At 38.9% G+C, this 25,369-nt stretch overlaps 1 protein-coding gene across 9 annotated transcripts in view; it reads left to right on the plus strand.

Annotated features, from left to right (window-relative positions):
- ACBD5 (acyl-CoA binding domain containing 5) overlaps positions 1-25,369 on the plus strand; it is a 49,299-nt gene that overhangs the window by 20,871 nt on the left and 3,059 nt on the right. For all 9 annotated transcript variants that reach the window (XM_072651796.1, XM_072651798.1, XM_072651795.1 and 6 more), the window contains 7 exons: positions 2,034-2,159; positions 4,339-4,542; positions 6,726-6,832; positions 7,750-8,020; positions 12,369-12,568; positions 19,549-19,593; positions 20,175-20,284. In XM_072651796.1, the coding sequence (XP_072507897.1) occupies positions 2,034-2,159; positions 4,339-4,542; positions 6,726-6,832; positions 7,750-8,020; positions 12,369-12,568; positions 19,549-19,593; positions 20,175-20,284 (1,063 nt within the window). The remainder of the gene's footprint in view (positions 1-2,033; positions 2,160-4,338; positions 4,543-6,725; positions 6,833-7,749; positions 8,021-12,368; positions 12,569-19,548; positions 19,594-20,174; positions 20,285-25,369) is intronic.

A 25,369-nucleotide genomic window follows, 5' to 3' on the forward strand; every position in this document is an offset into this window, starting at 1 on the left:
GCTTATTCAGAGCTATGCCAGAACAGGGTAGGTATCAGAAACAGTTTTGAAATTGGATATTCACTAGTACTTGCTTTTCACTGCTTATAGATGGTGCTCTGTAGCTTCCAAAACAGCTGAGTTCTAGCTTTTCCAATCAGTATCTGAACTCTGCACTTTCTGTTGCCCCATTCTGCACTCCTGATTCTTTCCTCGTGTGTGTGTGTGTGTGTGTGTGTGTGTGTGTGTGTGTTTTGGAAGAGCTACATTATCACCTTCTATTACAGAAGGGATAGGGAAAACAGAATTTGAGAAGACAAACAGGAGTCTTAAATAGTGGTCGTCTCTTTGACAATTTTCTCCTGTAATAGCGTGAATTCATATGTACTTTTATTTCATTTATTTTATTTAAGAAACTTAAAATGCTTTTAAATATTAATTATTTATACAAAAATAATGTAGAATAGGTAAAAGTACTGATCCTTCTACTTTATGTATAATGTTTAATATTTATAATTTTCATATAACTTTGAGATCCTTAATTGGATATTCTTACTAATATTAAATAAATTTAGCGTTAAAAATGATTTTCAGACAGCTAGGTTATTTATCTCTTAACTTTTCCACTGGGATGATAGATAAATCATTTAGGAATAGTGAACTATTGTATAAACACTGGTCACTAAACAATAGTTTACTCTTAGCCACATGCACTAGTAGCTAATATGAGTGAGGGCAGAAAGTGATATCTAAAGTTTGTGTTGAAATTCGACTTCACTTCTTTCCTGCAGAATTGTCCCTGGTGTGACATAGATGACCAGAGGAGATGATCTGACCAGTCATAAGTAACTGAAATTCAGGAACTGTTCAGAATTTTAATTAACTCTTTGTATGGTAAAAGAGCTTCTGAAATACCTGGGCTATGTTTTTCTTGGTGACTCATTTGTTCCTTTAAGGTACATATTTAAGAAAGCCAGTATTTCTATTTAGGCATGCTCTGTAAAGTCTACGATTTTCACCGAATCCCAGAGTCTGGATGGGAGGGGACCCCAGAAGCCATTGAATACAGTCCTTGTCCCATCAAGAATCCAATCTACAACTCACCTGAAGAGGTGTGGTCCACTTGGAGGGGGACACACTTGGAGGGGGACACACTTCCTGTGAGACCAACCATTCCACTTTGGGATGGTTCTGAATGTTAAGAGGGTTTTTCATTCTTTGACATCTAAATCTGCATCTCTGAAAGTCCCACCCATTGTTTATAGTTCTGTCCTCAGAATTAAAGAGAGCGAGCACAGCCCCTAACAAATCTGATTTCTTCCAAACTTCAGTCTGGCTAGTTCCTTCAGCTGATTCTTATATGGCACAGTCCAGGTCTTTTATTATTGTGGTCACCTTCTCTTCAGTGCTCTCTAGCTTGTTAAAGTCTTTCCTGTGAGATTGAAAGTATCTAGAAATTCTTTGGGAGAAAGTTAGATACATAGGGAGCCTCTTGGTCCAATAGTGAACTGCAGAAGTTAATACACTTGCATAACCACCTGATTTGCTGCCATGTAATAATTTACTCACTGGCATACATGGGAGGCTTGGTTTCCTTTACCGATCATTTAAAAGCCCTTCAGTAGAATTGATAGAAATCATTTCAGTTTTGAAAGTAACCCATAGGTAGAAAAAAAAGAATTCTTACATTACCCAGTGTTAAATATGAAACTTCTGAAAATAACCTTCACTGTAGTGTTGCTACAAGTGATCTGTGCTAAAGATGCCACACTTTTGTTGTCAACAACACGGCAAGCATGACACTTTGCAGACCGAGTTAGTCACTTTAAAGAGAATTTGTCATTTGTATGTATACTTACTTTGTTGATGTTAATATAGGAAACTCAAAAACGGAGGCAATACAAGTCTTACATGTGTTTTATCATCATGTTTGTAATTTAAAAACTTTTTATAATATGTACCACAATCATTGGTTATTCTTAAAGACTGTTACAGCTAGTGATTAAGCCATTTGGTTGAGGATATTAAATTAAATGTCTTATTTTATATTTTAGATCTTGGCAATGTTCTGTCTTCCACTCCAAAAGTCACAACTGTAAATGGGAAAGCTGAAAGCAGTGATAGTGGAGCTGAATCTGAGGAGGAAGAGGCCCAGGAGGAAGTAAAAGAAGCCAAGCAAAGTAAAAATGATAGTTTTGTTTTAGTAATTCAGCATCACCTGGGGTTGCCAGACTCTGGTCTGTATCTGATGACCACTTGTGATGTCAGCCACAAACCCCAAATCGGCCAGAACTCCCATCCTAATAGGCCAGCTCAGTGCATGTGCAGAGTAGAGACTGCTGCCTAGACCATCTAAATAACATTTGGGATATGAGTTGAGAGGTTTTGAGAAAGACTCCTTAGTCCAAAAAGAGGTCAGCCACTGGCCGTCCATGGTACTTGAAATACCACCATTAGAGAAGAATTTTGGGGTTAAGGAGTTACTTTCTTGTTAAAAATACATGTCTGTTTCTCCATGTGTACATGTACGTACGTGTGTGTGTGTGTGTGTGTGTGTAAATATAGTGAATCTCAAAAGGAGAAAATAGAAATTAGAAATGCAGCATTTTTAGTACAAAAATAGCATGAATGTTTTGTATTTGTGTGTGTCCATATAAATGAGGGAAAAGATATTAAGCCTATATCAACCAGTAGCTTATCGAGAATTAGTTTATTAGGTTAAGAAAAAGGAGGACACGGAGAGTGAGATAGAGGACTAAAGGTTTAAAGGTGGGGAGAATTCTGAATAGTGGAGCATTTGAGTGAGCAACCAGGAAAAAGCATGAGGACACCAAATGTTTGGAATACGGGTTTAGTGAATAAGAATAGATTGTAGAAAGGGGAAAAAAAACCAGGAAGGCCCTTCCAGATTCACCTGCCTCACAGTCTCAGTTGACTGAAGCTGACTTTCTGCTAATGACATTATCAGTCATGGAATAGGAGGACCAAGGAGGGCGGAACTGTTCTGGGCCAGGGCATCTCTTCGAAGCCAGCTAATAGAATCTTGGGAAGGGTGTCAGTTGGGGAAGGTCGCTTCTAGGCCACATAAAAGCCCCGTAATCAGATTCAGGAGTACAGTAGTCTGGCCTCTTTTACTACAGTTACTATCTACATTTTGATTCTGTTTATATGACTATGATAACTTACCTAATTTTATTTTATTGTTGCAAAAGAAGTTGTTCATGGGTAGAAAGAAACTTACTACACCTACACCAAGAAGTCCAAACCCTCCCCCACCTAAAAAATTGTGAATTTATCATTTTGACCAAAATATAGATATTTCTATATCTGCTACCTTTCTCAGAACACAATTGTAAAAATGCACTGGAAAATCTTCAGACTCATGAATTCAGACTTTACTAATTCAGAATTGGGCTAAGATGAGCTTTTCAGTATCTTTGAAAAAAGGATTTGTTAAATTAATAGTATCAAGATTACACAAGGGAATTATATATTTAAAAGAACAGTTTTTTAGGAACTTTAGCAGTTTGTAATTTTGGTATTGCTGTCAGTTGCCAGTGCACTTTATTTTTGGAAGGAGACTCATTCAGGAAGATGTCATCTTGGAAATGCTTTTGTTAATAGTCTGTTAGTATTATGCATACTTAAAAGTACTCCAAACTGTATTCTTTTTTAAATAGTCTAGAATTAAAACTTAATAAATTTTCTAAATTAGTGAAATTTTCGTTTAGATTCCTTTCTTTTAGAAATTGATCAGATCAATCTGTGATTGTATTTTCTTGCCCTCGTAAGAATTTAATTTGCCTAATGTCTAACCCTTCAGCTTTCCTGATTGTAAAGAAATGTTTCTTCTAAAAGGGTAGGGTAAGGTCTGGTTAGTTGGAAAGACCCAGGGAAGCTGAAGATAGGGATTTGGATTTGACAACTAATAGTGCATCTTTAGAAAAAGCTTTCCAGTGACTCTTGGGGGCGTGTGTGTGTGTGTGTGTGTGTGTGTGTGTGTGTGTGTGTGTGTGTGTGTGTGCATAATATTTCCATATTGTCCAAATACTGCATATGGAGATAAAAATTTTGTGACCTTCTGTTACAAGTCCAAATGTTCTCTGCTTATAACACTGAAAGTAGGTTTCAAAGGATGCAGAGGAATTCAGGGTAGTTTCAAAGCTGTCTTGGAACTTCTGTACACATGTGGAAGCATGTTGTAGTCCTGAGCTAAAAAAAGGGAACCACATTAGGAGGAATGTAATCTAGGGATGATAACTCCTGGTTGTAAGAGGATAGTATGAAATATGAATAATTCTCATCTGGATGATCAAAAGTTGACTGTGACTTAGACTAAATTTCTTTTCTGTATAAAAGGTAAGAAAGGGATGCCAGAGCCAACCAACAGTAAAGATTTGGAAATTGTTTTCACTAATGGTTATGACAAAGACAGCGTTCTCCAAGATACACCAAACGATATTCATGCCAATTCTTCCCTACATGACTCAAGGACTGAAGAAGTAAAGAATGGGGACCAAAATTTGAAGGAAACTGGACAAACTCCTGTCAGCATTCATCAAGGTATTAAGCTCTACTAATTCTGTATTTACTCTCCTTAGGCAAGACTTGAGTTACCTCAAGATTCAGTAATTTCATGGTCAGTTTCTAAGAGAAATTGCACATAAGTGAAAACTTACTTGGACAATTTACAGGAGTTTGAATTCTAGAGGATTTAAAAAAGAAATACAATATTGGTACTTTTCAGTGTGTATAGTAATAGATTATTAACAAAGTAATTTCCAAGAAGAGACTTCCTGGGCCAGCTTTTGTGAATCTACATGTGCAGATCTACAATCTACATTGTAGCTTTGAAAACTAATAGTATTTGGGCCCAGGCTAAAAATTGTTTTTGTTTGAGGAGTTGGGAAGTAAAAGTTTTTGCAGTTGTGTAACATTTTAAAACATAACCTTTGTGGTTATTTACTTTTGTTCTTGGCCTCTGTCACTCTTTAGCCATTGTAAATCTAAATGACAACTCCTGAACTGCAGCTTTGTAGGAAATGAAAAAGAATAGAATTTTGTAAACTAGGTGCTCTGCATGTGGCTGAACACTGCATTTGTAGCTTCCTTACCAGTGCAGCTAAGGAGTATTATGGTCCTACTTTACCTGACCGCTTTTGTTAGCTTCAACTCATGTAACTGCATCAAAAATTTTAGGCATTTTAGGTATTAGTAGTTACAGTTAGAGAATTGTTATATGGCAGTTTTTCCAGACAGTAAATTTCTTGTTGTTTAGTCGTTTTTCAGTCATGTCCAGCTTTCTGTGGCCTCACATGGGGTTTTCTTGGCAGAGATACGGTAGCAGTTTGCCATTTCCTTCTCCAACAGATTTCTTAATTTGTTTTTATTGTTGATGTTACTATTATTGAAATCTATGATTTCATGAGGTAGGGAGTGTCCAGGTAGGAAATCCCTCTACCAGTGTAGATCAGCAGCTTGTAGTCTTAGAGAGTGGCTGAGGGCCCAGAGAGATGAAGTCACAACCCTGGGGTCACACTGTTAGCTAGTAGGTGTTAGAGGAGGGATCCAATTGATAGGTCTCCTTGATGGCCTGAGCTGGCCAGCCTACTCCACAGTGCCATTTCAGATTTTGCTTAAAAATTCTCAAAATGCTTTATGTATATTATCTCATTTGAGTTTCACCATAACCTTCCGAGATCGGTGTTATCTACATTTTACCACTAAGAAAACTGAGGCTCAGAGGGCTTAAACTTACACAGCTAGCATGTGTCAGGATCAAACACAGGCCTTCTTGGTTCCAAATCCATCACTCCATCCAATATAGTACCAACCCATCCTCCTCCAACAACTTATGTCACCTGTGAATTTGTGTGTGGGACACGTCGATACCTCCCAGAGAGACATTTCAGCAGGTACAGGCTTTCCCTCTAAGCGCATTTCTCAGAATGTGAAAATCACTTCCCCCCAGCCTTTACTTCTCTGCTCAAAAACTATTGAAAGGAAAGTATGCCTATGTAAGATATTGTGACTCACTGAGGTTTTATTTCATAATATCAAAACATCCCAGTTCACTGGTTGAAAACAGTAGGTTAAAGCATGATGTGGATGGGCCAAGGTCACAAAGCAGTTAGTTTCCTTCTGTTTTCAAGTTCCAGGTTGCACATGTAAATCTAGTCAGCTATCTCTCAGTGTTGTCATAAGACTAGACAAGAGGTTTTGGGTGGTTTATCTATCACTGCCACTAGAAGAAAAAAAATCAAAACCCTTGTCAGAGCTGAACTGGAATATCATCTTCGTAAATGAAAAACTACAGCCTTGTCAATTACAGAATTTGTGTTGAAAAACCTTTTGCTTTAGTAAATATGATCAGAGGCAATGTTGAAGTTCATCACAGGGGATTCCTTGACCTCTCCTTTGGATTTTGCCAATTTCTTCTGCACTTATATTGTTGGTAGTAATTTATTTCATCATTATTTTATGTTCTATTGTACTGTCAAGTAATTTCCATCAATCAGGTGTAACCAGTTGAAACCTTTTCAGATGAGCATCATCAGTTTGATTTAAGAATTTGGCAAATTTAAAAAAAAAGTTTAAATTTGATATAAATATATCTGTGGCTTTTTTTTCCAATTTGGAAATTTGAATGATTATTTTTACACAACATCTCTTGATCATTAAATTAATGCATTTTTCTTCTCTTAGAATGTAGTCATACTAACTGAGCATTTGTTAATTTTATTCAGGCACATATGATGATCATGTTGAAGATATTTCAGGAATTCAGCATTTGACAAGTGATTCAGACAGTGAAGTTTACTGTGACTCTATGGAGCAGTTTGGACAAGAAGAGGTAAAAAATGACATTTTCTGATAGGTAAGTTTTCAAAGTGGTTTATCAGGAATTACATGCATAGCATCTGTTCATCACTTTGAAAACATACCTCTAAAATTTGTAATTATTTGTATTTTATAATCATTTAATAATTTTAAAAGATTCTTTTGTTTTCCTAAGAATTATTTAAATTTTCCAGACTCCTCAACTTGTTGTTAAGTATTCTGGTACATATGAATTAGAGAGATGGTGACTTCTTTAAGATACAGATCCCAGTTATATGTCTTAAGTTTATAGGAGCTAACTTCTTAAGAAGGCAAATAATTGTTTTGAAACATTGAAGAATACTCACACTAGTCCCAAAACATTTGACTTAGACTTTGATTTTGGGTGTAATTAACATTCATGTTTCCCTACTATGTGCCAGGCACTGTACTAAGCACTGGGACAATTGGGGAAAATGACTTTAAAACCTCATGCTTGTTTAAGTCAGCAAATATTTTCTGCCTCATCTCAACTTCCACATAACAGAATGAATTTGGTATTTCTGTGTACATTGCAAATAGGCTCTCTGAATGACATTATCTTAAATTTTAAGCACTAAACTTGAATTGTTATAAAAATCAGCTTTCAAAGTAATTTTGATGTTTGGGCTAGTTGAGCCTTTTTTATTATTAAATTGAAAACTCTGAATAAATATACTAATAGGTCATATTTTTTAATTATGTGCTTTTAAAATTTCCAGTCAGTATAATGAAGTTTAAATTCTGGTCCTAATCCTTAATGTGCCTGCCTAAGAAAAATGGCAGTATGTTATACTTTAATCAAATTGAAAATTAATTGGAGAAATCTTTTTAGAAAAAGGATTTGCCTTCATATAATCATGAGCACTTTATGGGGTATTATTTTAACGAAGTGCTGTTTTTGATTTTTAGTCTTTAGAAATCTTTTCCTCAAACAAAGGATCATTTAGATATTCATCTCATTACTTGGGAGGAGATCACAGGCAACTATTGGAAAATTCTGGTCTTCCTGAAGAAGTTTGCATCGCCTCCAGTGATTTCCGTGTTGGAGACCTCCAGATGATTGAAGGAAAAGGAGAAGTAAAGCATGGTGGGGAAGATGGCAGACCCACTAGTGGGGCACCCCAACGAGAAAGACGTGGTGGGGAAAAGGAGGAATTCTCTGGTGTGAGGAGGGGGAGAGGTATGTCTTGTCTCGCTTGTGTTTTTTCTTAATTTGTCTATTTCCAAAACTATGCAGCTGAATCAGAGGCATTAGAACTGTCATACATGCCATTTGACAGCTGAGCTTCAATAAACAAACAGTGCCCAGCACTCTGTTAAACTCTGGAGGAGATACAAAGTGAGATAGGAGGCCTGGAGGGTAGGAAGAAACATCAGACAGGTATCTGATATAAAATGTCTTTTAGTGAGTTGCCAGAGAAGTTAAAAACATGAGGAGGGATGATAATAGACCAGAAGGAGCTGAGGAGTTTGGAAGGGAGGACGTTTTAGACATGTGAGTGCAGGTGCAGATGCAGCCGTGGCAGCAGTAGGGTCCAGGGCACATTTTGGGGTAGATTGTAGTCTGGTCTGGGGTGCTGAGTGAATGGAGGCTAGAAGGGTGGGCAGTGCTAGAGTGTGGAGGGTCTTAAATACCAGTAAAAAGAGTTAGAACTTTACTTAAATACAAAATGAAACATTTAAAAAGTTTAAGTGATGCCTTTTGTTTTTGTATCATAGTCGTTTCCAGATGTCCCCCTCTCTTGCTCTCACCTACTGAGCCTAAGCCTTGTAACTAAGAAAAAAAAAAAGTTAAGCAGTAAACTAGCCAAAAGATAACCTTTTCTAACAGCATATGTAACGTTCAACCCTTATCCCCCCATCTTCCCAGTGAAAGGTAGGAGATGTAGTTCCTCATCTCTCTTCTGGGGCCGAGGTTAGCCATATAATCATTCAGGGCTCGGTTTCATTTTCTGGTCTTTTCATTTACCTTGATGTCATCATTTCTCTGGCTCTGCTTATTTATCAGTGTTAGTGCAGATCAGTTTAGCTGTGGTTCCCTGAATTATTAATATTTGTTACTTCTTTTGGTGAAGTGATATTAAATTACATGAATTCCCCAGTGGATGGGTACCCACTTTGCCATTGAAGATTTTTTTTTTAACAGAGAAATTACATGATCAAATTGTGTTATCCTGATTTTTGCCTGATTTTCCCCTTTTGGCAGTAGAGAGCACAATAAATTTCTTGAAAGGGTAGGAGAGATGGTTCTATCTCCATACTCTTTGTGGAATCTTTGAAGTGGCCCAGTTTGTGTCCTCACATAATCAATATGACTGTGCTCCTACTCATGTTGGCAAACCAACAGAGATTTTTCTATATATGTCAAAAACTGGATTTCTCCTCCAGTTTCCACAAAGCTCTCCCTTCTAAACTGTGCCATCACTATCAGTGTGTCACTGTCTTCCTGGTGCCTCAGGGTGAAAACCAGAGTGATCTCCAATTCTTCTGTCAGCCATTCCTGAAAAGCTACTCCATTGTACATTCAAAAAATTGTTAATTGATCGTATGTCTCAGGTCCGTCCTTTCCTTTTTCATTCCATAAGCCAGTACAGTAGTCTGGGTTTTCATTCTGGACAACTAGAGCATTTTAGTTGTTATACAAATCAGTTATATCAAAGAATATTACTACATTTTCCAAACAGTATTCTGTAGCAAAATAAGTAACATTTATAAGGCAATTTAAAGTTTGCAAGGCACTTTACACACATTGGCTCATTTGAATTTCACCAATCCCTATGATAATAGATGATACAGTTATATTATCAGACTCCTTTTATAGATGGGGAAACTGAGGCTCTGGCCAAGGTGACATGCTTGGTTACATAGCTAGTAAAGTCAGAGACAGGAATTGGACCCGGATCTCCTGAATGTGAAATCTAGCATTCTTTCCCTACAGAAGTTTGGGGACATGCAGCACTTGTACCATCCCACAGGAAGAGAATTTCATTTCACTGGGTTTCTGACAACTCTAGCAGTTGTTCAGTGGCTAAAGTATTTTCAGTTTGATCCAGCCGACTTGTGTTCTGCACCAACTCAGCTGGACACCGGGGCTACAGAGATAAAAAGAACAAAACAACACTTTCAGGAAGTCTTATTTTCTTTTTCTTTTTTAATATATTCATTTTATTTATTTTTAATGCTCTACAATCACTACCGTAACACTTAGATTTTTTTCTCCCTACCTACCCTCTACCACCCCCCTCCCTCCCCATGATGGCATAAAATTCTATATAGGATCTACACATATGTTCCTGTTGAATACATTTTTATTATAGTCATGCTGTGTAGAAGAACTAAAGTAAATGGGAGATATCATATAACAAACCAAAACATAATACACACACACACACACACACACACACACATACACACACATACACACACATGCACACACACATAAATGAGCTGCTACACTCTGCGATTGAATTCCATAGTTCTTTTTCTGACTGTGGAAGGCATTTTGCCTTAGAAGACCATTGGGAATTTTTTTTTTAATGTCCTTGCATTGCTATGAAGATCCAAGTCTGCCAGAAAAAACTCTCACACACTATGGTCGTTGCTGTGCACAACGTTCTCCTGGTTCTGCTCCTTTTGCTCAGCATCAGATCATATAAGTCGTTCCAGGCCTCCCTGAAGTCTTCTTGTTCATCATTTCTTATGGTGCAATAGTACTCCATTACATTCATATACCATAATTTATTCAGCCATTTCCCAGATGATGGGCATCCCCTTGATTTCCAGTTTTTGGCCACTACAAAGAGTGCTGCTATAAATATTTTTGTACATGTGGGACCCTTTCCCATTTTTATGATCTCTTGAGGATACAGTCCTAGAAGCGATATTGCTGGGTCAAAGGGTGTATGCATTTTTGTAGCCCTTTGGCCATAGTTCTAAACCGCTCTCCAGAATGGTTGGATGAGCTCACAGCTCCACCAACAATGAATTAGTGTTCCAGCTTTCCCACATACTCTCCAACATTTATCATTTTCCTGTTCTGTCATATTTGCCAATCTTATAGGTGTGATGTGGTACCTCAGAGTTGTTTTGATTTGCCTCTCTCTAATCAAAAGTGATTTAAAGCATTTTTTCGTATGATTATAGATTTCTTTAATTTCAACCTCTGAAAATTGCCTGTTCATATCCTTTGACCATCAATTGGGGAATGACTTGTATTGTTGTACATTTTACTCAGTTCTCTATATATTCTAGAAATGAGGCCTTTATCCCCAAGATTAGCTGTAAAAACTCTTCCCCAATATTCTACATCCCTCCGAATTTTGATTGCATTGGGTTTGTTTGTTGACTTGTGTTATTGTGCATTTGACTCAGTTCTCTATATATTCTAGAAATGAGGCCTTTATCCCCTAGATTAGCTGTAAAAATTCTTTCCCAATTTAATACATCCCTCCGAATTTTGGTTGGTTTGGGTTTGGTTGTGCAAAAACTTTTCAGTTTAATGTAATCAAAATGATCCATCTTGCACTTCATAATGCTTTCTATCTCTTCTTTAGTCAAAAATTCTTCCCTTCTCCATAAATCTGATAAATATACTATGCCTTGCTTCTCCAGTTTGTCCATGATATCAGTCTTTATACCTAGATCGTGTACCCATTTGGATTTATTCTTGTGTAGAGTATTAGGCATGGGTCTATGCCTAGTTTCCACCACACTGTTATCCAGTTTTCCTAGCAATTTTTGTTGAACAGTGAGTTCTTATCCCAGAAGCTGGGGTCCTTGGTTTTGTCAAACAGGAGATTGCTATAGGGAATTCTATTTTCTAGTGGAGTGATAAGATACACAAATTGAAGGTTCTGTGTAACTATATTTTTCTTTCTTATGAGGGAAGATTTAGTTCTTGAGGGAGGAAGAAATGACTGTGATATAAAAAGAATTTTCAGTTAAGTTTACTTAGAGAAAAAGAGCAATAAAGGGGAAGGTGTGGAATGACACCAGCTTGCCTTCTCTAGCCAGAGCCAGAAGCTCCCAAGTTCTTCTTGCCCAACAGGTCCCTTCACTTACTGATCTTTCCAGATGCATGCACTCTGTCCTAATGTATCCTGCCCACAGGAATTAGGATAATCTTTTTGGCTATTTTAAACAAGTAACTCGTTGCTCAAGAACCTAGTTTTGGTTTTTTGTTGCCTCTCCTATAAAACCCAGACTCCTCTGCCAGGTGATAAAAACCTCTACCAACTTTCCTTGTTTGGCCTTCCGTTTATTTCATTAACCTTGTTTTTCATTCCTTGTTGCCTGATCCTCCTTGGAAGATAGTGCCTACAAAAACAGACGTTAGGAATGGTCTGCTGATGTAGAATTCTTACAGCCCCATGGCCTGTGCTAGATAGGAGCTACCCTCCTGTTTCCCATGAATAGGTATTAAGATTTGTGCATAAAGAAACACACTAGAAGAGAATTGCTTGTTGTTGTCTCACCTTTTGCAGGATTGATTTTTTCAATGTCTGCCTATTTTGCTTCCTTTAATGTAGGCCACCGGATGCAGCATTTGGGTGATGGCCTTCACAGTGGACACATGGGCAGTGGAGGTGATGGAGAACGGTGGGGTTCTGACAGAGGAGCTGGAGGCAGCCTCAATGAGCAGATTGCAGTGGCACTCATGCGACTGCAGGAAGACATGAAGAACATCCTTCAGAGATTGCATACGCTGGAGACACTGGCTGCATCACAGGTGGACAAACATCCCTTTTCTTTTTATCTGATCCCTTGACTGTTTGTGCTGTGTCCATGTACTTTGAAGGTGCTGAGTACCTGGTTCCCTAAGAGATGGAGTATGACAGGGAAAGGATGCAGAAAGGCAATGGAGGCAGAAGTGAGGGAGACACTAATGAGAAACTTGTTCAGTTTTGTCCCTAGTGGAAATGTGTAGTCAGGCCTAGAGACGACATTGGAAGTTGCTGCAAGAGCTCCCACCCATCCCTTTCCTGTCCTTGTGACCTTGAGCAAGTGGCAGAGCAGCAGCTCCTCACCGTTCTGGCTTTGCTTGGGGCCTCTCTGAGCATGGCAGTCCTCTAGGCTCTTAGAAAGACTCTTTCAGGGCTTCATCAAAGAAGATGTATTGTTTGCTTGCATTGCCAGGTGTACCCATTAAATACAAACTTTTGAATACTTTGCTCTCATCAGTGTGGGCACACCCTCCCATGATTCAGATTGCAGCCCGTCCATGCCTTGCATCCTGTGCTGTAGGTCCCTTCAGTGGAGCTTTCAGGCTTTCCATCATTTAGGCCTCCTTTTTCTGCTCACAAGTCTCTGATGATGCCCTTTATACCACTTCTTCATTCATATTGCATTGCAGTGCACCATCTGCCTCCCTTTGAGTGTCTTATACCTTTATTTCTTTAGAAACTGAGATTCTGTGCTTCGTGACCAAAAGGCTGTGATATTGAAAGCATGGGCCTTTATTTCATGGGGAAACTCTGGATCAATAAAAGCACATAACCCACTTTGCAAAAGACCTTGTTGGACCCCATTTGTGGTCCAGTGTGCAGTATTTTTTTTTAAATTTATTTTTATTTTTTATTTTATTTATTTATTTTTTTAATGTTCTACAATCACTACCATAAAATTAAGATTTTAACTTCCCCACACCTACCCCCCACTACCCCTCTCCCTCCCCAAGATGGCATACAATTCTGTATAGGTTCTACATATACTTTCCTATTGAATACATTTTCACTATAGTCATGCTATGTAGACAAACTAAAATAAATGGAAGAAATCATGTAACAAATCAAAACATAATACACAAACACACACACACACAAACAAGATCTTCTACATTCTGCGAATGACTTCCATAGTTCTTTCTCTGAGGTGGAAGGCATTTTGCCTTAGAAAACCATTGGAATTTTTTTTCTTTTTCTTTTTTTAAGTTCTTGCGTTATTACGAAGTTCCAAGTCTACCAGAAAAAACTCTCACACACTGTGTTCGTTTCTGTGCACAAAGTTCTCCTGGTCCTGCTCCTTTTGCTCAGCATCAGATCATATAAGTCCTTCCAGGCCTTCCTGAAGTCTTCTTGTTCATCATTTCTTATGGTGCAATAGTACTCCATTACATTCATATACCATAATTTATTCAGCCATTCCCCAATTGGTGGGTATCTCCTTGACTTCCAGTTTTTGGCAGCTACAAAGAGTGTACATGTGGGACCCTTTCCCATTTTTATGATCTCTTGAGGATACAGTCCTAGAAGCGATATTGCTGGGTCAAAGGGTATGCACATTTTTATAACCCTTTGGCCATAGTTCCAAACCACTCTCCAGACTGGTTGGATGAGCTCACAGTTCCACCAACAATGAATTAGTGTTTCAACTCTCCCACATCCTCTCCAGCATTTATCATTTTCTTGTTCTGTCATGTTTGCCAATCTTATAGGTATAATGTGGTACCTCAGAGTTGTTTTGATTTGCATCTCTCTAATCAAAAGTGATTTAGAACATTTTTTCATATGGTTAGAGATATCTTTAATTTCTTCCTCTGAAAATTGCCTGTTCATATCCTTTGACCATTTATCAATTGGGGACAGTATTTTTCTAAGGTGTATGTGCTGGTGGACCATCTCCATGGACCAGCTCTCCAACTATGTAGCATAGTTTGGCCAATAAGGATTCTGCATGTCCTTAGTTTTTCCTGTGCTTACATCTGCTAGAATCTTTGAAGTGATTATGGATCTTTCTCAGGAATCTTTGCACTGTCCTGTGGCTTGATGCTGTCAGTACATCATCATCTATAAACACAAGTATCTGGAGAACTTTACCATCTATCAGAATTTGCTTTAGATATCCTCCATTAAATTGGCAAATACTTTTAGTGAAGAGACAGACATGTTTCTTGTTTTTGGCTTAACATGATATGACTAATCAAGGGGTCATCAAATAAAGGTCTTTGCTACTATAGCTCACCAGCAGTCACTTGTGATCTTCATATGTATGGGAAACATCAATGGAGAACCTTTCAAGTTGCGTTTTGTTGTATTAAATGAAATGCTTTTTTATAGTCAGCCAACAAACACAGTGGGATTTTGTATTCTCTTACCTTTTGTGACTGTAAAGATGAGGACTGTGATAAACAATTACAAAAGCAGAACGAGTCTATACAGTGATAATGTCCAGAAGTGTATATCGCTTCACCTTGTGCCTGTCACACAGTAGATACTTAGACTTAGTAGTAACTTCCAAGTTTTGTGTGACCCTGACTGCAGTTCCTTGGTATTTGACCTAATTCTTTCTAGGTGCCTGCGATGTATTTTCTTTAACATGGGAGCTCTGGGTATTGGTCATTATATTCCTGAGGTTTTATATTTCGATTTTTTTTTTTTTTTACAAGAGATGATGGGTCAACTCTTTCCAATTTTACTTAGCCCTCTAACAGGTATGGGCAGTATTTCCTTATAATTTCTTGAAATAGTGTTCAGATTTTTTGTTTTGTTTTTTTCTTAAAACATGGTTTTCAAGGGATCCAGTGATTCTTATCACTACTTGACTTGTTTTGCAGGTCAGTTTCTATTATTAGGTATCATACATTTTCTTCTGTTTTTTTCAGGCTTTTGATTTTGTGCCAATATTTTTTGTGGTCTCATGGAGTCATGGATTTGCATTTGGCTTATTTAGTTTTCAAGGATTCAGTTTCTTCATTAAGGTTAATCGTTTTCTTTTCTAAGTTATTTATTCTCCTTCCAAACCTTGTGGAAAATCCATTTTTCCTTTGGAGTCTCTACTTGCAGTTGGTATGGAGTCAGATTTTTGATGCTGGTCAGTGTTTTCTTAGATCTTTTCATCTCCAGCTTTAGTTTCTGAACTGGGGCTTTGTGTCATGGTCAGGCTTTGCTCTTGCTCACTGTGCTCTTGGATGGAGTGGTCATCTTTGCTTGTCTTGTCCGGGTTCCTTGCACTGACCTTTACCCTGAATCTTTGAGGTACAGTGCACTGTATCTTCAGGGCCCTCTCTGGCATCTCAGTACAGAGGTTGAGGCCCTCAGAGGCCCAGACCTGTGTTGTCTGGGTCTGTCTACTGGGACACCATACTCATCTGTTCAGCACCATGTTGGTTACTGCCTGCCTCAGATCCCCGTGGCTTCTAAGATCCTCACACTGAGACTTTCTGGTCCTCATGGGGCTTTCTCAAAGGAGCCCTCTGCTCTTGCTGTCTTGACACTGGCTTGGCTGGAGTGAGGCTGGGAAGAAGGAGGACAACTGACCTTTTGTGCAGAACTAGGGTGGAAGAAGTCACTGTAGTTGCTCTTTGAATTTCTTGCTCATCATTCAGTCTGAGCTTTTCTGGAATAGGTATGTTGAAGCCCAGTGGCCTACCTACTGTTCAGGCTGCTGTCCTTTCTAAACAGATCTCCCCCAGGATCTACAGTAGTGTAGACATAGGAGTCACTGGATCATGTTGATCTCCCTGAATTGCGTTATCGTTCCTGAGTGCTTGGTGTCTAGACCTTGCCCTGTTCAACTTCAGAGGAGTGCGGTTTGTAGGATCATGAGAGTGTTCTTGACTGAAAGGTGCTGTGCCTACACCTGCAACATCAGAATGACTGTCACTTGTCGAGCCAGATTCTCTCAGCATTAGACTCTTTTGCCATGACTGAATGATTAACATCACAGTGGCCTGACCAGTTTACATCACTTTGTGCAGGGAGTGGTACCTGTTTTGTCTGTAAGGGGGTGGGAAAGCTGTTCTTGGGATCATATTTGTTTTGGCATCCTTGTTGCCTGAAAATAAAAGAACTTGCCTATCCTACGGTCAGCTGGGGATTGGAGGTTTTAATGGAGTTTTCCACTGTCCTGTAGAGAATCTGCCTTTCTCATCTAGTAGCCAGTTGCCATGGTACATATTTAGGGGAAGGGAGTCCCTTTGCAATCTGAATTACTGTCTTATAACCTTAACCTGAGTAACGCTTTAATCGCTGATTATCAGCAGTAATTTTTACTGCAGTCTGTAACCCACAAGGGTCTCATTATATTCTTTTTTAAAGTATTTATCTATTTGTAGCATTAAAAAAAATTTTGAGTTCAGAAATCTCTCCCTCCCGTCTCTTCCCCACCCATTGAGAAGGCAAGCAATATGATAGCAGTTACATGTGTGAAGTCATACAGAATATTTCATGTTAGTCATATTGGAAAGAAAGGAAAAAAACTAAGAAAAATAGAGTAAGTGGAAAAAATTATGTTTCCATCTACACTCAGATCATCAGTTCTCGTTCCGGAGGTGGATTGCAATTTTCATTGTAAGTCTTAGAACTGTCTTGGATCATGGTATTGATTAAAATAGCCAGATCCTTCACAGCTGATCATTGTTACAGTGTTGCTGTTACTGTGTACAGTGTTCTCTGGGTTCTACTCACTTCACTCTGCATCAGTTCATAGATGTCCTCCCGGATTTTTCTGAAACCATTCTGCTTGTCATTTCCTGTAGCAAATAATATTCCATCATAATCGTATACCACAGCTTGTTCAACCATTCCCCAATTGATGGGCATCTCCTTAATTTCTAATTCTTTGCCACCACAAAAAGAGCTCCTATATTGTTGCACAGACTAGGGCCTTTCCTCTCCTTTTTGTAAAATCTCTTTGGGATACAGACCTACTAGTGGAATTGCTGGATCAAAGAGTATGCACAGTTTTATAGCCATTTAGGCATACTTCCAAATTGCTCTCCAGAACAGATGAACCAGTTCATAACTCCACCAGCAATGAATTGGTGTCCCAGTTTTTCCACATTCCTTCCAGCATTTGTCATTTTCCTTTTCATCTCATTGTATTCTAATTCAAATCACAGGCCTGATCTGAGTTATGTATGCCTGGTCCAAAGTACACTCATGGAATATAGAATCTGGCTCAATATTTTATGTTCATTGTTACTCCAAAGCAGTGAATTATAAACTATAAATGTAATTTGTTTTCTTAGACCAGAAATCCATTCACCAGCCACTGCTCACCACTGTGTTGAATCCTGTTCTTTGTATGTCTGTTCTTCGAGAACAGGGACTGTTTCTTCTGTATCTGAAATCCCAGTATGCCTAGCATAGCCCCTAATGCAGAGCAGCATCCCCCCCCGCCTTTGAAAATTTTTAAAAAAGTTTTGTATTTTATTTTCTTTTAGTTACATGTAAAAATAATGTTTAATATTTGTTTTTAAAACTTTGAATTCCAAATTCTCTCCCTCCTTCCCTTTCCCACTCTCACTGAAAAAGCAAGCAGTGCTATATAGGTTATACATGTATAGTCATGCAAAACATCCATAATAGTAGTCATGTGAAAACATGGACAAGAAAACTCAAGTAAAGAAAGTTTAGAAAAAGTCTGCTTCAGTCTGTATTCAGACACCATCAGTTCTTATTCTGGGGATGGATGGCGTCTTTCATCATAAATCCTTCAGAGTTTTCTTGGATTGTGCAGAGAATAGCTAAGTCCTTCATAGCTGATCATCTTACAATAATGGTGTTACTTTGTAAACAGTATGTTTCACTTTGCATCAGCCTGTGCAAGTCTTTCCAGGTTTTTCTGAGAGCATTCTGCACACCATTTGTTATAGTACAATAGTATTGCATCATAATCGCATACCGTAACTTGTTCGACCATCCCCCAATTGATGGGCATCCCCTCAATTTCTAATTCTTTATCCTCAGGAATAAACTGCTGTAAATGTTTTTGTACATACAGGTTCTTTTCCTTTTTGTTTTTTTATCTCTTTTGGAATACAGATCGAGTAGTGGTATTGCTAGGTCAAAGGGTATGAATGGTTTTATAACCCTTTGAGCATAGTTCCAAATTAGAGCAGGCCTTTTTAAACAATGCGTTTTCATTGATTTGTTGTATCCACATGATCGTTATGGTTAAAATGTGAAAATCTCTTGTTAATCCTCTTGGATTCTTCTAAAGATAAGTTGGCTGGAGTAATTGAACTAGCTGTGCCAGAAAGAGCACTAGTCTTGAAGTCAAGAAACCACAGTTCGAGTCTCACTTATGTCATTTACTACCTGTTTGGCACTGGCGAGTAACTTCACTTATCTGGGCCTCAGTTTCCTGTCCATAAAACGGGGAGGGATTTGGAATAGATGACTTACCAGTTTCCTTCCATTTCCAAGTTTTTCTTGTCAGGACCAGAGCTAGAGACAGGAGAGGGCTCCTCTGGTGTCTGATATAGCATTTAGACCTGGCCTGATCTGCCGCTCATTAAAGGAGCGCAGATACTAAGCAGCTATAAAGCGGCAAGATGCAGTCTTGTAAATGAATGCTTACATCTCATCTTTCTCCTCATGGGTTTTAGAACTGTACCTTAAAATACCAGAGGATGGTAGATTCTGTCCAGAGTGGGTTCAGAGTATATATCATGAGGGTTGGCTTAGAGACTTGCCAGTCTGACCAAGAGACCTTTTAGCCTGCTAAGTTTTAGGCTAGTCTCATAGCACAGGGTACAAGAAACACCAAGGAGAAGAGCCATTCTATATTTAGTCCTGACTTAGAAGGAAGACCTGGTTGATTGAATGAATGGGTTGGAACTTGGGAGAAAGGGATTGTGTTGTTCAAGAATACAAGGGCAGTATTTTTTTCAACAGAGTTTAACAGCTTATTCAATATGAATTGAAAGAAAATTGCCACTTTACTCAGTTTACCATGTTTATTACTTGTTTTTTCTTCTTTTTGTAGGCAAAATCATCAGCATTGCAGACTGATAATCGGCCTGCCTCATTGGTAAGAGACTTTTCTTTCTCTTTTTAGTTTATTTTTAGTTTTCAACATTCACGTCCATGAGTTTTAAATTTTCTCCCGCTCTCTCCTCCCCAGGACAGCATTCAATCTGATATAGGCTCTACATATACATTCCTATTGAACATATTTTCAGATTTGTCATGTTGTATAGAAGAATTAGAATGAATGGAACTATGAGAAAGAAAAAAAAACAAAACCAAACTAAAAAACAGAAAATAGTCTGCTTCACTCTGCATTCAGACTCCATAGTTCTTTCTCTGGATGTGGATGGCATTTTCCATCATGAGTCCTTTGGAATTGTTTTAGAGAAAGAGACTTTTCTTATGAGCATTTTGAAATGTCACAATGAATTCAAAAAGTGTTTTTTCCCATTTCAGCATATTCAGAAGGGAGTCTACATTTTTGATCCCAGAAAAGTTCTGTATTGTATCGAGCCAAGTCTGAAGTGCTCATATAAACTTCATGATCTCTTTTTAAAATTTTGAGCCCTTTAAACAAAACTGAGGCTTCTATCTGACCATAACGTTTGCTGATTGGTGACACATTTGTTTTGCTTTTCTCAGAGACCTTCATGGTGGCCGTTTGAGATGTCTCCTAGTGCATTAACCTTTGCTGTTGTATGGCCTTTTATTGCTCAGTGGTTGGTACACTTATATTATCAAAGAAGAAGAAGGTAATCCTGATTGTTGATAATTTTGTTATTCAAAATAATGGTTAGTTCCTGTCAGCATGGCTACAGTGACCTTTGTCTACCTTTTAGTGACTGTTGAGGGAATGTCTGTTTTATAGATACTTAGTGCATTACCATGATGAAAATCTTGCATTGAACATAAGTGCTAAACTTGACTGAAAATGAGATTTCATGGGGAATATACTTTCTTGATTTCTTCATCTGTTCTTTGGGAGCATCTCTCCACTTTGCATAGTTGTGGTTTGGCTCCTAGACAGGACAAAAAGAATCTCACACTCCAGAATTTTCGGGCAATGCTTATTGTGGAAAATCATGCTTAATTGGGGATGTTAAAGAGAAAACAGGGAGGAATCCAGTGGGTAAAGAATGTTCTAAACTGTAGACTAGCTTGTTTCTGGTGCAAGTGTAGGCTTGAGCATAGGAGGTAGCCCCTCAATATGAATCATCTTCAGTTCAGAGGTTCTCCAGGGAGGGGTCAAAAAATTGGACATTATCAGACCGAGAGAATTCTCTAATTCAGGCCTCCATTTCCACTTCAGAATTCTTGAGAGATTTCTGAAGGTTGCCTAAATGCACAATAGTCTTTATGGTGATCTTAAAACTGACCTAAGAGTGGTAGCTAGGTGGTGCCATAGTGCATAGAGCACCTGGCCTGGAGTCAGGAAGACTCATTTCCTGAGTTCAAATCCAGCCTCAGACACTTACTAGCTGGGTGACTCTGGGTGAGTCACTTAGCCATGTTTGCCTGAGTTCCTTGTCTGTAAAATGAGCTGGAGAAAGAAATGGCAAACCACTCCAGTCTCTTTGCCAAGAAGATCCCAAATGTGGGTTCACAAAGAGATGGACACAACTGAAAAGACTGACAGATTTCTTTAGAATAGGGATGACATGAAGTCAGATGTTTGAAGCCTTATGTGTGTGTATTTATTTTTCCCAAAATTCTGAGCTTTTTTCTGTTACCAACATTTCCAGTATTTAAGTAAGTGCACATTGTAACAGTATCTCAGAATTGTTTAAATTCTATACTTTATAAGAAATTTCTCCGGAGTCAGCAAAGAGTCAGGTATTAGGAATGGTGACTGGGCCTGTGATTTTGTTGGTATAAGGAATGTCCTAGTTGTGTTGGCTCCCTTTGCAAATGCAGCTCAGCATCTTCTCTGCAACCAGTTGTCTTAGAGAGCTGCCTAGAGCAATGAGAAGTCAAGTGATTGGCCCAGTCACACAGCCAGGATGTGTTAGAGGCAGGGCTTGAACCCAGGGCCAGCCTGCCCTCCACAGTGTATGGTGCTTTGCCTTTTTGGCATTATTACTCCTGTGTTACAGCTTGAAGACACCTCTGCTCAAGGTCACAAGCCAGCAGGTAGGATTGGATTCTAACTAGTGCTTAAGGTGCCTCTCTGACTGCCAAGATTTGTTCCTTTGAACAAAAAGTAATTGCTTGCTTTCTACAGTGTGAAGTGGCCCAATGTCTTTTAATAATTTAAATTTTAACTTTGGTGAGGGGCAATTCTGGAAGCCAGGAGCAGAATACAAGGAATCTCTTCATTTGCTTCAAGGGGAAAGATTAATGATCTTGGTTGGGTGAATGACCTGAGACTAGCTTGCTTTTACCATGGGAAAATTAAATCAAAGTATTATGAAAGGTTATTCAAGTGTACTTATAAACTCCTATATAAAATGGCTCTAAATCCCAGTGGGGCCATTTGAGTAACATTTCCAGAAGCTCTAATACAAATAGCAACCACAGGCACAAGTTTGCTTCCCAAGGATTTTTCTCTTTTCTAAAGCATTTGAAGTGTTCATTAGGTGTAACTGTATAATCTATTTGCATCTTTCATCCATCAAGAGGCAACCCCATACTCTGATCATGCTTCTCCACTCCCTCTCTGCCCCTCTTGGCAGCTGCTTGGGTTAAGTAAACTGATGTTTAATATTTGGATTTCACTGAGAGAGTAGAGAGTAAGGGGATGAGGAAAGCATGGAGAGATTTGTTTAACCACAGAACACTTGCCAGAAGTACTGGGATTACATGAACTAGAGGGCATAAAAAGCACTTTGACTTGTGTTGCAATACATTCTCTTTTCCAAGTTCCTCCTTCCATTTCTTTGTGCAGGGCCAGGTATTGGGCAAGAGAATTGGGAATAGAACAGAAAGACTCCAAGGACCACTTTTGTTAACAGCTTGCTTCATGTCCAAAAGTGGAAAGGCCAGTCACTCTTCATAAAAAATAGAAGAAACAGACTGTGACCTGCTACAGTTGCCTGTCACCAAAATAGGGAGCAGGATGGTGCAATATCAGTGGAAAGAACATCAGATTGGGAGGCAAAAAGACCCGGGTTTGAATCCTATCTCTGATACATGGGCAAGTGAATTAGCTCCTCTGAGCCCCAGTTTACTGATCTGTAAAATGGAGCTATTTCCTGAAGGCACCCACTTCACAAGGTGTCTGTGAGGGCCAGAAAGAGGAGATAATGAAGTAAAGGGCATGGGATCATAGATTTAGAGAAAGTCCTCAGAGAGCTTCTAATCACACATGAGTCACTTGTATTATATCATGTAGGTTGTTAACTTGAGAGGGGGAATTTGAATCCAGGATCTTGGACTCCAGAGCCATGCCACCTTGCCAGACATTTCCATTATAGGCCTGAAAATTAGACGCCTGAAAGTTGTATAAATTACTGACAGTACTTCCACTCAAATGAAAGGAAGGATGCTCTTGGTCCATTGTTTCCTTAAAATATCACATTAATTGAAAAGTGAATATTGAATATATTTGTCACTGAAACTTATTTTGAATTCTTTTGTTGTTGAATGTTTATAAAGTCCCTGGTGTGGGTTATTAAGTTTTAGGTTCCTGTAAAGTACTTCACCTTTGTGTGTCCTTCTCTGCCTTTGGGTTCAGGTGAGAGCCATGTCAGTTTACATCAAAAGGAGTGTAAGAACTCTGTAGCCTTGGAGGCCATGGTACTGGGCACATTCTTAGTAGAAGTAAGTCCCAGCAGTGAAGGAACTTAGGCACTGATTAGGAGCCTGATCCTAGAAGGGGAAGGAATTACCTGGGAGGTGGAAAAAAGGGATACTTGGAGCTGGAAATTCACCATGGCAGCAGGAGGAGCAGAGTGCAAGGAAGGACATTGGTGTAAAGCCCAGAAGGAAGATGGGGATTAAAGGCAAATTATTTCCTGGGTAAGGTGGAAATAGGAGAAAGGGGCAGACCTATATATAGAGGTTGAATCTCAGAGAGTGTGACCTCAAACTGATTCTTATTTTTCCTGCCTTCTACTTGCAGGATAGAAAACTGCAGTGACATAAGATCATAGATTTAGAGTTAAGAAAGAAACCTTGGTTGTGGTGGTGGTGGGGGTCATCTGGTTCAACACTCATATTTTACAGATCAGGAGGATTAGGGGACTTAATTTAAGGTCACACAGGCAGTAAGTGAAACAGCTGGTGTTCACACTCAGATAATCTAATTCTGTGACTCTAAAGTCAGCTCCTTCTACCATACCATACAGCCCTCATGGAGGAGAAACTTAAATGTTTTTGTGGCAGTGCATACATATTCGTACTTGTATTCATGTATGCTTAGCTATGGGTGGGCAAGATCTCCTTTGATACATCTGTCCAAAAATAAAACTTAACCATGTATTGTTTCTACTATTGGAGTCATTCCCCAGTTAGAGAAGTGAGTCTTTTATCTAAAGGAGACTATTTATTTTAAATTTTTATTGATACCTTTTGTTTTTACTTCTCATGAATTTCTAAATATGTCTTTACCCCCTCCCCTTAAATTAAAAAGATAAGCTAAACATCAGCGACATTTGACAGTATGCAAAACGCCACACCCGTAGTCTGTCACCTCTGCAGTGAAAGTCGGGAAAACTCTTCTCCAACGCCAAGCTTGGTCATTAGAATTATAATTTAAATAGCCAGTTTCTTTTTCTTGTTCTTTCCAATGGAACAGTATCTGTTGTGGCCTAGGGCGTTCTAGGGTACAGGGCAGGGTTCTGCCTTGAAAGAATTGGACCACTCAAGCCTTCTTTTAGTCCAAAGTAGCAGGTTTATTGTAACACCAGTAGAAGTGGGCCACACTCATAGTGGGTCTGTGCTATTTGTGACACCAATACAAGCAGGCTAGATTCTTAAGGAATCTGTGCATTTGATGAGGATAAGATGGATATTTTTATACAGAAAGACTGTGGGAAGATGTGGATGGAATCTGGGAGTGTTAAGTAGCCTGGGGTGGTCTGGAGGTAACAGGAAAAGGGGCCTGGAGAGGATCAAGGAGTGTCAAGTAAGCTAATTAAGTAATATCTGGGGGGTGGAGTCAGCCAGATGACTCGGGAGAACAGTAGGGACTGGGCTGTGTGGGAAAGTCCAGGGCCTTTTAGGGGTCCCATCAGTACCCAGTGGGATGGGTATTATATTTCTGTTTCATTGGAGTAAACACTCCCTTCACTAATGCAGTGTGTGTATTGCAACCATCATTCTCCTGTTATGTGGTTTCAGGAGTTATGTCGGTCACCTTGTGGCCAAAGCCTTGATGATGAACCTCTCTTAGCTTAACTGTGCTTGTCTCCAGACAAGAAAGACCCGGTGGGGTTCATGCTTTGAAGCCACTCATAGCTGTGAAGAACACTGGGGCACGTGCACTCCGTAGCAAAGGCATTTGAGTCAGATGTCATGGGATTTATACATTACACTATGTAAAGAAAGATGTGGGGACTGCACCATGTCTCACTCTTCATATATTTCTGTATACATCTGCCCTTTCATTCCTACTGTGCAATTTCTATCATTTTTCTTTGTGTATCATCTTGGGTCAGAGAAGGGGGAGGGAGAGGTAGAGAATGAAAATGAAACACAGAAACAGAGAAAACCGGAAAGGAGAAGTCGAGAAGAAAGATCACAGAAGTTGTTAAACATGGGCTGGTAGACATGGCTCTTACTAAAAGACCACAAAATAGTGTTTCGCAAGATTTTTTTTCTTTTAAAAACAGGTGGGAAGGGAGAGAATGGGATCAGGGAGGTGAGAAAAGACCAAGTACATACTTCACTGCTGTGCT

This window comes from Notamacropus eugenii, chromosome 3 (assembly GCF_028372415.1).
Source record: "Notamacropus eugenii isolate mMacEug1 chromosome 3, mMacEug1.pri_v2, whole genome shotgun sequence".
In the NCBI taxonomy this organism is placed as follows: domain Eukaryota; kingdom Metazoa; phylum Chordata; class Mammalia; order Diprotodontia; family Macropodidae; genus Notamacropus; species Notamacropus eugenii.